The 12,212-nt window shown below is 50.1% G+C and overlaps 1 protein-coding gene across 3 annotated transcripts in view; it reads left to right on the top strand.

The window, feature by feature from the left end:
- uvrag (UV radiation resistance associated gene) overlaps positions 1–12,212 on the top strand; it is a 69,178-nt gene that overhangs the window by 38,711 nt on the left and 18,255 nt on the right. For all 3 annotated transcript variants that reach the window (XM_084697986.1, XM_084697987.1, XM_084697988.1), the window contains one exon: positions 462–537. In XM_084697986.1, the coding sequence (XP_084554112.1) occupies positions 462–537 (76 nt within the window). The remainder of the gene's footprint in view (positions 1–461; positions 538–12,212) is intronic.

The raw sequence follows: 12,212 nt of genomic DNA, 5'->3' as shown, positions 1-12,212 counted from the left end.
CACTGTTGACTGAACAGCCGCCGGGGCTTGGGACCATGCCTGCAACCCCCCCCAACAAAAATTAATCATACACAGAATCCATATGGAACCAGAGATTGTCTTTGAATCTCGTAAAACCAAACTAACACCGCGTGAAAATGTTCTTTGTTTTGGATAGGCCGCCTCGCCTGTGTCTGGATACCGCACTGGACATTCTGTACATACTGTTCTAATACCTTCCCATGCAGGAAGTTGTTTCCATAGTGTCACGCGTGTTAGAAGCCCATGATTCTTTGGAGGGCTCTGTAACTGTTTCTATATCCGAGAGCCAGGGGGCCGCTCTGTATGAAGTCGGGCAATCTATCAGGCTTCGGTTTCCTCTCAGCCGGTACCGGTGGACCGGCTGTGCCACCTGCTTCTGTTCACCCTCCTCTCATCCTCCTCTTTCCTGTCCCCCCCCCCCTCTTTTCTTTTCCCCACAGGTTCCCTCTCTACCCCAGAGGAGAGCGCTTCCAGTTTGAATATGGCGTCTACTTGCTCAACAAGAACATTGCTCAGGTGAGAAATGGACTGCTGTGTCTACTTGAAACACACACACACACACACACACACACACACACAGTAAAGGTCAATTCCTCTCTTGCTGGGTGGGAGTGGCTACTGTTAACACTTCCACCATCTTGCGTTCGGCCTCTCCCTCTCCCCTCCGTGTGTCATTTAGCGGCGTGTAGAAAACTGTGCATTCCATCCACCATCCCTCTCCCAGTCCAAGCAGAGAGAGGGGAAGGTGTGTGTGTGTGTGTGCGTGCGTGGGCGTGCTTGCGCGCGTGCGTGTGCGGGGGACTGCACAGGAGAACCAGCTCGATGTTCGGTGCAGAATATTTGAAGACATACAAAAAGTTCTGCATGTTCTTATTTAATATTTTTTTTTTAAGAAAAGAAAATGTGTCTGAACCGGATTCAAGAAACAGTTTTGTTTGGCTGACGATGCATGAGAGGTTCACATACTTTATTTCCATGGTTGCGTACGGTTATTACCTGGTGACCTGTAACTGTGGTGAAATGCTCCGACATCAAATTAAATGTGACGTTCATACCATTACTGGTCGCCTCGGCCAAGTGAATGACTCGGATGGGAGTCCTGAGTACCGCAGTAACTGTCTCGTCTCCGTGGCAAGGTAGCTCTCTGTGTGGGAGATTTGCTGCTCTGATTTAGCCTGCAGTCATGCACACGGAGAGCCAGGAGACACCTACTGGGATGTAAATCAGTAACATTCTCTTTCCGCTTTTCTCAAAGGACAGTGTGCTCTTCTAGCCCTGCCCTCTCCCAGATGTTCCATCCATTGGGTTCATCCCCAGCGCAGGTTGTTGGATGTCAGGGAGAGGAGATGAGGGAGTCTGTCGGCTGACTTGTAATGAGCCGGAGGAAATCTCATTCTCACCGTCGGAGCAACTATGCCGACTAATCCAAAGTGTCCCAGCGTTCCGACAGCGTGAGGTCACGGGCTTTTCTGAAGGCGCCGTCTCATGCATTCCATGTGTGAGCGCGCGTATGTACATTTCTTGGGATGAGTTACCGTGTCCACTCAAAAGCAACACAACAGGCAACCACGCACGTCGCCCCGACAACGCTGATTTTTAAGCATCGTTCCAGAACGGAAAAAAAGTGGTAAACACGTCATATTCAATAGAGTGGAACCCACCACAAAGACGGCTTCTCCACGGTGCGTCTCTCAAGCCACATGAAACCATACCCGTCTGTGTCGGATCCGCCTGTTCCCTTCCTCCACATCACACATGGTCCGCCTTTGCCGGCTGAAAATCCCAGGGAATGCATGAAGTGACACAATACTGTCACGCCACATGTCATTTCCTTCTTTCTAAAACTCTTAATTGGGTTTTCAGACCCCGGCGTTTCGAACCGCTTCATCAGGGAGACCTGGTTTTCCTCTCATCCCTGAGACCAGAGTATGGTTCTTGTTAATTTGCCCGACTCTTTATTAGGAAATGACTGCTTCACTGACCACAGCTGGATTAGAAAATTGAGCCTGGCTTTTCCACTCTCGTATGATTTACCAACATGCACCAGATCAATCAGGGCTGTTTGTTATTATTCTTATTGACATTTTTATTTTTTCATTATTGTTTGCTTATTTTAATTTTTTCCCCCTTTGTGATTAATGTCATTTCTAGGTTGGTTGACCGAGGCAGTCCAGAGCAGAAGTGTAGAAAAGTTTAGTTACCTTAGCGTCTGGCTTTGCTGACACAATCCAGAGGTCTGGTTTCACAGTGGTGCTGGCTGGCTGGCTGGCAGGCAGGCTGGCTGGGAGACATTAGACGTTCATCTCTTATTAAGTTGTCCCGCGTGGTTGTTTGAAAGTGATACTGAGGAGCTGGCGAGAGACCAGGGGCACAGCAGGGGGGGCTGCTTTGAAGTAGCAGCACTAGACATTGTTGTTTTTATTTAGGTCTCGTGTCATAACGCGGGTGGAGGGTTAGCCCCACCCTGGAGGGCAGGTGGGAAAAAGCCTCTCGCGTTGGAGTCTTGAGGTCTTTTGTTCAACAAAAACCGCCTGCGAAACTCCGACAGGATAGCCCCCCCCCCCCCCCCCCCCCCCAATGCTTTGATTCTTTTTGAAATCTGAACCGAGCATGTTTTAACGGCAATGACACCCAAATGAGTTGTAGGATTTGAGCTGGAGACATTTCCAAGTTCGTTAACATGCATGTTTTCACTTTGGTCCCTCTTGTCCCCAGAGTCCATGATATAGATGTTACTAATGCCTAGTGACTGTCTCCTGGGGGCCGGCCTGCGTTTTCACCTCAGCGTGATCAGTACTCAGGCTGGCTAATAAATGAATGGCTTCTGGCAGCTCCCTCCTCGAAAGCATGAGGCCACAGGTCCTATTACCGGGCCTGAAATCCTGCGCCACAGGGGGCAGATATGCTAAAACCGCCAATCCTGCGTTCACGCAGACAAATTAGCCAAGTTAGCGAGGCCGGCTCCTAGGGAAAGGCAGTGCTCGGAGCCTGGAGCCCTGCAATGTGTTGTGTTCACTCTCCCCTCCTGCCGTATCCGCTAAGCTAGCCCGTTGTGAAACAGGCATGTGGGCTTGATTAGACTGCAACAGACGCTACAAGAAATCTTAAGGTGGGGGGGGGAGGGGTGGAGGGGCCATAACAATTAGCCTCCAGTTGCTAAGCCTGGGGTATCGTATTTGCCTGGTCCGGGAGCAGGAAACGCAGTGTTGGGAATTAAAACGGCACCAATCTGTAGTGGATGAATGAGGCAGCCCTGCACAGCGCCACAGAAAGCCTCATGGTGAAGGGGGGTGGGGGGAAACTGCCACTTGCTCTCAATCATTCACTCCAGAGTCTTGAGCGCGTTTCCCATAATGCACCTCAGGCCTGGTGCCATGCCGGTGGTCTGGAGCGGACGTCAGAGCTGCGCGGCCATTAGGAGTGGCAACTGGAGCTCAATAAAACAAGGCTGTGAGTCATTGGGGAGCCACTGTGTTTAGTGGTTAACGGAGTTGCCAGCATGCGGACCAGGAGCTGCCTCGGAGTTATTACCGGTGGAGCGGTCGGAAAGGCAGGAAGGTGTTTTGGGCTAGAATAACCTGGACTCAGTGTGGATGATCATGGAGCGAGAAAGAGGCTCTGCCATCAGTTATTCCGGGTTGTTTATTTGCTCGTCCTAATCACCTGTGTCGAGCAGAACTGCAAATCCTCGTTGACCTCCGCTTACCTCTCTCCGGCCTCCATCTCTCTCTCTTTCTCTCTGTCTCTCTTTCTGGTTCCTATATCCACACACACAGTGATGCGCTCTCTCTCTCTCTATGGTTCCTATATCCACACACACAGTGATGCTCTCTCTCTCTCTCTCTATGGTTCCTATATTCACACACACAGTGATGCTCTCTCTCTCTCTCTATGGTTCCTATATCCACACACACAGTGATGCTCTCTCTCTCTCTCTCTCTCTCTCTCTCTCTCTCTCTCTCTCTCTCTCTCTCTATGGTTTCTATACCCACACACACAGTGATGCTCTCTCTCTCTCTCTCTCTCTATGGTTCCTATATCCACACACACAGTGATGCTCTCTCTCTCTCTCTCTCTCTCTCTCTCTCTCTCTCTCTCTCTCTCTCTCTCGCTCTCTATGGTTCCTATATCCACACACACAGTGATGCTCTCTCTCTCTCTCTCTCTCTAAGGTTCCTATATCCACACACACAGTGATGCTCTCTCTCTCTCTCTCTCTATGGTTCCTATATCCACACACACAGTGATGCTCTCTCTCTCTTGTGCCTGCCACTCATCATGCCGTTACCAGTCTCCTCGTGAACCCAAAACAGTGAGCTGGCAGATATTGGCGGGAAAAAAAGAAAAGAAAAAAGCTTTCCGTGGCTATTATCTCGCGTGATTACACAGCAATGGGAACCATGTGACTCAGAGACATGCACAGCACCACCCGACCCCGCTTCCACCTTCACATCGCCGTGGCGACTCTCACTGCTGCAGAGCACGTGCACTAGGGACTGTTAAGTGAAGTATGTCTTTTCGAAATGATCTCCAGCAGCTATTACCTTATTTCCTTTGTCAGTAATTTTCCCAAATTTTTTTTTCTTCTTCCAAACAGGGCTGCAAAAGGGCTTTTTGTGTTGGAGAGGCTGGCAATACTTAGGGTGTGGGGGTGGGGTTGTCAGTGACCAAACCAAACCCCCAAACTAGAATAACAACATTTAGGGATGGCATTACCCCTCTTTCTCGTTTTCTCAGACCTTCATGGTACTCATTCCTTCCTTCCTATCTAATGAGTTCACATATTGAACGTTAACCTGAACGCTCCCTCCACCACAATCACCCAGGCTGTTCCCATGCCCTTGCTTAATCTTATTTTAGCTCCTTCAACAAGGGAACGATCAACACAATGCTCAATGAACCACTGAATTAAATTGAGGGGGTGGAAAAGTCCCGCATTTTCGGATCCTGTTTGGTTCTTACTTAAATAGACGCCTTGATTGGAAGATTGACCAAGAATTTCAGACACCCCTCCTTGCCAATGTTGACAAGGATCTCTCATTCATAATTCAAACAGTGTCGCTAAAAGACGTGGAGCAGAAACAGCACCGACGTGTTTTCTTCCCTCTAATTAAGATCAGTCAGGTAAACACAAGAAGGGGTAGCAAGGGCAGAATTCGGCTCCTGAACAGTTCTTCTTCTATGGTCTTTCTGGGGAGCATATTTAGTAGCAGCTATTCCAGGTTTTCCCCCCTCAAAGAAAAGGCCCTCGCTCCTCGTCCGGCTGAGGGTTGCGGTCTGTGACTCAGCCCTCAGCGTGGTCCGAGCAGCGCTCCCAAAAAAGCCCCGGCGATTGCGTCTGTGCTGTCCCCTTAGAACGACCACACGTTGCCTTCTTCCAGCCACCCCAGGCCAAAACCTCATCTCAACAAACAAGCATCTGTGTCCAGAAAACCCGAGAGCCCCGCATTGTACGCTGTTTGTTTACCTGGACCCAGGTTCTCCACCCCCTCTCCCCCCACACACACACACACACACACCCACCTCGCGATGACCGACGGCAACCTGGAAAGGATCGGCTTTTCCAAACTGCCTTCACTGTCTCCATCCTTTCGCAAAGGCTGCATCCGTTTTCCATTTCGCAGGGATTGATATGGTAAGCGCATAATGGACGGGGCAAGCCTCATGCGCACAGCTACGAGTCAGTGTGCTGTACTTTACAGTCCCCCCCCCCCCCCCACCCCTGTCTTTGAAAGAGGGAGGAAGCGAGGGAAGAAGAAGAGAGCAAGTCAAGTTCTCTTTGAGGCCAGGTCATACTCGTGTGTCTGTTTTTGTTTTAACTCGGTGAGGAATAGCCGGCAGCTCAAAGCCGTGGTTCCCCATATGGGCACATACATAACCGCTGTGCGGTAATTGTCCCGCTACATCTTGTCTGAAGCCGGTTCCGCACCCCTGCATTTGACAATGTGGTTCATATTTGAACGCCATTAAGGTGCCACTTTAAAAGGGGGGGGATCTCCTCGCTACCCTTCAACAGTAAAGAGCACTTCATTAGCACACTTTATTCGTCACATTTCAAGCAACAAATTGCTTTTGGCAGGGTGAAAGTAGGTTAAGTAAGCAAGGGGAGTGATAGGATCTGTATCAAGGGATTGTTCCAAAATCTGGAACTTGCCCCGTACCAGAGACCGTGGCTTGACTGCTTGTCTTTCTCCCCCCGTGATTCATATCCAACGAGAGAGTCTGTGTTCTCAGTCCTAGACCCAGGATTAGGTCTGTCAGATTGTCAGTCTCTCCGACGTCGTGCGAAGCCTGTGATGTACTGTATGTGAACTGTGTTGTAGATGAGGAGGAAGTCATTGCATCTCCGCAGCATTGTAAAGACGTTAGCGGCCGTTTCATCCTGGCTGTGTTTTTAAACGCAGCCAGAAGCCCTGTCTCGTAGGTAAATCTGTGCTACAAATTAAATGCAACCCGCCCACCTATCTGGCTTTCGAAAAGAAGCCTCTTGAATCTACTGATCCTTTTAAATTTTATCCAGCAGATGTCATATTCCATAAGTATAATTAATCTTCAGCGTGGTGATGAATGGGTCCAGGAAGGAACTGAGGAAACGGAAGACGTCAGAGAAGTTCTCCCACTTTGCACAAAGACTACAACTCCCAAGCCGTGTTCTGCTCAGAGATCTGTGGGTGGCTGGGAAATGTAGTTCTGTCCTGGATACATCCCCGATGAAGAAGCAACCAGGCTTCCATTGTGGAGACTCCATGTGGGTCCTCTTGAAGGGAGCAATAATCAGGAGGAGCCAGACACCCCTCTCTCTCGCTCTCTTGCTCTCTCTCGCTCCATGGATTTTCCTAGCCCTCTTATTTTGTGGTCCCGCTTTCTAACACAAACCTAGTTGCCACCACTACACACTCAGAGCCCAAATATTGGCTAGACCAGGTCCCCTGGTGGAACACTTTTACAACAGCTACTGGCGGAAACACCCTCATCTAGAGTTTTATCAGGCTTTTGGCTTTGCGGTACCGTGTATTTTGACGTGTGTGTGGAGGCACTTGTAAACCCCCTTGCCCATACCGCGATAAGAGTCGAGCCCGGCCCGCCATGGTGCTCCAGTTCCACATACTCACTAGAGGGAACAGTGGCACCGCTGGAGGTTGGAGCTGGGCCCAGCTGCTGCACCCAGGGCCCTTCGTCAGTCACTGCTCTGACGAGAGAGGCTCCTTTAGAACTGGGCTGGCAGATAGTACACACTCAAGATTGTTTGTCTCTTCCTGTCTCTTTCTCAGTTTGTGGGTGTCCCTCAATCTCTTGTCTCTGTCTGTCTGTCTCTCTCTCCCTGTCTGTCTCTGTCTCTCTCTCTCTTCCTGTCTGTCTCTGTCTCTCTCTGCCCGTCTGTCTTTGTGTCTCTCTCTCTCCCTGTCTGTCTCTCTCTCCTTGTCTGTCTCTGTCTCTCTCTCCCTGTCTGTCTCTGTCTCTCTCTCTGTCCCTGTCTGTCTCTCTCTCTCTCCCTGTCTCTGTCTCTCTCTCCCTGTCTCTGTCTCTCTCTGCCTGTCTGTCTCTGTGTCTCTCTCTCTGCCTGTCTGTCTCTGTGTCTCTCTCTCTGCCTGTCTGTCTCTGTGTCTCTCTGTCTCCATCCATCTCCTCGATGAGGACCCGTGGCCAGTTGTGATTTACCGAGGGGATCTGGGAGAGCAGTTAGAAGCCTATGTCACTGTTTTGTGGTTTACAGTGGTGCGGCCTGCGACAGCGCGCCGCGCCGAGGGCCCCGCCTCGGGAGGCTTTTACAGGCATTCCTACGGATAGCCACCTACGGCTTTATGAAACACTTAAAGTCGTCTAATTGAATTTCCACGGTTTGAGGTCAGTCTCTTGGCTTTGCCCATCACCACAGAGGTGCCAGAGGAGGCACTTTCACTAAATATACGGGTGGAATCCTGCTTCTTGTTTCCCCTGTGTGTACGTGGGCTTTGAGAAATACTGGGTTTTCCTTGTGTTTTGTGTTGTACAGAGGCCAACGAATACGTTCACTTCGTAAGACTGTGAAAAGGCAAAGGTCTAGTGAGGGAGACATCTCATGAAATGTTCAACCTATTGATCCATGAGGGGTCAACGGTGTCACATAGACCATTATCCGATGATTAGGTCAACCATCCTTTGTGTGTTTGGACCATGACAGGTGTCGTGTCACATTCTCACTGTAGGAAGCTCATTGACGTGTCACGTCATCATATCCCTCGGTCAGATCGTGGGGTTCTGCTGACTGAGGGGGGGCGGGGGAGGGGGGGAGTGAATCCTCATCACCGTGGGTGTTAAAGTGGAAAGTGCTGGCTTCACTACTCCCTCATTTACTTAATAGTGCGGCAGAAGTTTCCAGCTGGTGGAGATTTGTAGCTGGGTCTGTTTGTTTGCTGGAGTCTGGTCTCCTCTGTCCCACCACAGAGCCCCCCCCCCCCTCTCTCTCTCTGTCTCTCTGTCTCTCTCTCTCTCTCTGTCTCTCTCTCTCTCTCTCTCTCTCTCTCTCTGTCTTTGTCTCTCTCTCTCTGTCTCTCTCTGTCTCTCTCTGTCTCTCTCTCTCTGTCTTTGTCTCTCTCTCTCTGTCTCTCTCTGTCTCTGTCTCTCTCTGTGTCTCTCTCTCTGTCTCTCTCTGTCTCTCTATGTCTCTCTCTCTGTCTCTCTCTCTCTCTCTCTCTCTCTCTCTCTCTCTCTCTCTCTCTCTCTCTCTCTCTGTCTTTGTCTGTCTCTCTCTGTCTCTCTCTCTGTCTCTCACTCTCTCACTCTCACTCTCACTCTCACTCTCTCACTCTTACTCTGTCTGAGCACACAGACAGCTCCAAAATAATAATAATGGCTGTGGAATGGGACACACATCGGAAAGCGGTGAGAATAATATGACTTTTTGATAAGTGGTGGGAGAGATAAAAATATGTGACAGGCTTAAGTAGTTCCTGTTTTTCAGTATGGGGGGGGGGGGGTTACATCAGTCATCTTATCAGAGCTTTGCGATAATGTGTATAACTGCCCAGAATGTTTTTTTTTTTCCCCTTTCATATTCAAGACTGTTTTTCTCGCTTATGGAAAAGGAAGCTGGACTCCCGGCTCCTGAAAGGAGGGAGGAATCTCTCCTCATGCGCGTCACGGCAGCCAAGGACTGCTCTGGCCTTCCTCTCCTGCTGAGACCAACTAGATCTCATGTCAGCAAGCTTTGATAACTTGTTTTTCTATTTCTTTCATCGAAACCCTGTGTGTGCCGCCTTAGGTGCGCTCTGGTTAAATGACGATCTGTCATCTGCGAGAGCCTATTCCGCTTCGATGAAATGAAACGGCCGTTGGTATAAAACAATGCTGTGGCCCCATCTGGTAGAAAACCTTCAGAAATGTCAACCATCTTGGTTCTGTGTCAGGCCTCTCCCGTGCTGTTCCTCCATGTGGGTCTGATTAGGGTCTCCTCCTCCTCCTTCTCCCTCCTCCTCCGTGCGGTAGCTTTTCATCTGATCTACAGTAACACACCATGGATCTGCATCAGCGTACTCCTCAGCCAGACTCTTATTGAGGGAACAAAGCTGGCCAAAGTCAGACTTCATCCTCTCCCTCCCTCTCTCTCTTTCTCTCTCTCTCTCTCTCTCTCTCTCTCTCTCTCTCTCCCCCCTCTCCCTCTCTCTCCCCCCTCCCTCCCTCTCTCTCTCCCCCCCCTCTCTCCCTCCCTCTCTCTCTCCCCCCCTCTCTCTCTCCCTGTCTCTCCCCCCCTCTCTCTCTCCCACTCTCTCCCCCTCTTTCTCTCTCCCTCTCTGTCTCTCTCTCTTTCTCTCTCCCTCTCTGTCTCTCTCTCTTTCTCTCTCCTTCTCTGTCTCTCCCTCTCTGTCTCTCTCTCTTTCTCTCTCCCTCACACGAAGCCCAAACACAGACATCCTCCCCGGCTGTCAGGCTGTCCCTCTCACTCCCTCCTCTCCTCCGTCAAATCAAATCTCACCCCATTAGGGAGGATCCCGGCCTGCCACCCTGTGATGTCAGCCCACGCTGCTCTGCCTGGGCGGCTGAGCGATACAGTATGATGGGTGGCTGTTGCCTGGCCCGACTGTCATGCCCCCATCATCATCATCGTCCCCCTCCTTCCATGAGGACCCCCCTCCCCCCATGAGAGCTCCCCCCCACCCCCCCCAGTTTTATTAATGAGGCGTCTGTGAGGACCTGAGGGCCCCTGTCCCAGGACCCACATAATCGTTTCACAGTTGTTTGAGAAAGACGAGCTAAGTGGCTAATGAAAGCGCCCCTTAAATAAACACAGCACGACTTTCAAAAAAAAAAAAAAAGGGGGGGGGGGGGGGGTTACGTTTTTTTTTTTTTTTTTTTCTTGCTTTCATTTTGATTGGGTTTAGAGAAATGGGCCCACCACCCCCGCACTACATGGAGTAAGCTGCCACTCAGCCACAGGTCTCCATGGCGACGCCTGGTCTTTGGGTTAAGCATGTCTGAGCCTGATCGTTGGTTCGTCTGGGAGGAGAATAATTGTGCCCCTGTCCGCAGGAGCCGGTGCCCCCGTGTGCCATGAGGGCCAACCCCCAGACGCGTGGGCGAGGGCAGCGCGGCACATAAACATGTGCCGGTGCGTGTACTGCACTCGAGTACTGTGTCAACACGTGTGTTAGGGGCTCCCTTTGACGTCGGCTGGCTCTCCCCGGCCTCATACACACTCGCTTCCAAAAGCCACAGTGGGGCAGTTGTGAGCCCGGCCTTCCTCAGGGGGTGCAGGGTGCAATGAGCTGCTCCTCTCCGGGGATGGAGGGGGGGGAATGGAGGGGGGGGAGAGGGCGGGACCAGCAGAGGAGTACCTGTCAGCACAGCCAACCACAGCATGACTCATCCCAGCTCCTCCATGCAGACAAGAGCTGTCTTCTCCCCTCAGCCTGGACACATCCCTGGCTCTCCCAGCAGATAACAAACCCCAGGTCTCTAATCGGCGCCTCCCTCCCTCCCTGTCCGGGCTATCTGCTCCCAGAGGTTCAGATGATGAGTGGGGGTCCTGTTAGTGAGGGTGCCTCCTAGTTGGTTATCTGTCTGCTTTGTTGAATTCTGTTGTTAACAAAGGCCTATCATGGCACTGTACTCCTTCCAGAACGGACACACCAAACTTCATGTTCTTTCTGAAAATTTTCCTTTTTGTTCTACGTGTTTTGTTTTTTTGCGCCCTCTCTTGTTTTTAACCTGTAGCACTTTTTACAAAAAATAAAAAGTGCATTACAAATACAATTATTATTATTATTACCAAACTATTCTGAACTCGTCTACTCTTTCTAGAAGAGTTACTGGGAAACGACTTGATGGAAAATGCCTGTTCGTAGACTGAAGAATTGGTGAAATGAGAAGTTGCATACCTAAATGAGTTTGAGTGGCTTACAACAGACGCAGTCAGAACAGAGGCATGGGGCCAGCCCATTATACTGTCTAAAAGTTCTCACTCTCTCAGGATTTATGGATCTAAGTGAAGAGTTTGGCACTCTGAAACAATCTGGAAAAAGAGGTGCGAGGTTAGTCGTTTCTTTGGAAGGATTCTTACCTGTTTGTTATTCTGTTCTCCTTTGTCCTTCTCTCCTTCTCGAGGGTCCCGTCCAGCATCTCTGATAAGACCTGGAACCTTCCATGTGGAGCCCAGTTTCTCAGTATTACCCCTCCTGACTCATATTTTTTTAAGGAGTAAAAAGTGAAGAGAAAAGAACTAGCTTTGCAAGAGAGAGAAAAGACAGGAAAAAAAAGAATACACTCTAATAAAAATGTACCCCCTACCAGTTGGCGAAGAGTTGAGTTGCGAACAGGGATAAAGTGTAGCATCATAACCAGACCGGTTCTTGTACAGAGCTGCAGTGTTGGAGAAAAGCAATATTACCTACCCCTTTCATCTCCCTGGGCAGGTATCTGATACATGGGGTCACTGCTGTGATCTCGGGGAGCGAGGCCTATTACATACATCTCACATTAACGTGATTTGGGTTTTTTTTTTTTGGCAGGTGCGAATGGGAATTCGAAGCTGTGCCGAGAGGAATTGAGAGAAATGAATGAAGAGAGATGTGGCATAGGCAAACAAAAGTTCAGTTATTTCAAGTGAACAGTCCAAAGGTTGAGGCCTCTGTGTGCCGGTCTCTCTTTGATATGAAGATATAATCCGACTATTTGGATTTGATAGTCCAGTCAGTGTTTAGGCCTTCCTTATCTGA

The sequence above is a fragment of the Hypomesus nipponensis genome, chromosome 5, assembly GCF_054491055.1.
Source record: "Hypomesus nipponensis isolate SF chromosome 5, ASM5449105v1, whole genome shotgun sequence".
In the NCBI taxonomy this organism is placed as follows: Eukaryota; Metazoa; Chordata; class Actinopteri; order Osmeriformes; family Osmeridae; genus Hypomesus; species Hypomesus nipponensis.
This window is presented reverse-complemented; position numbering and strand designations above follow the sequence as displayed.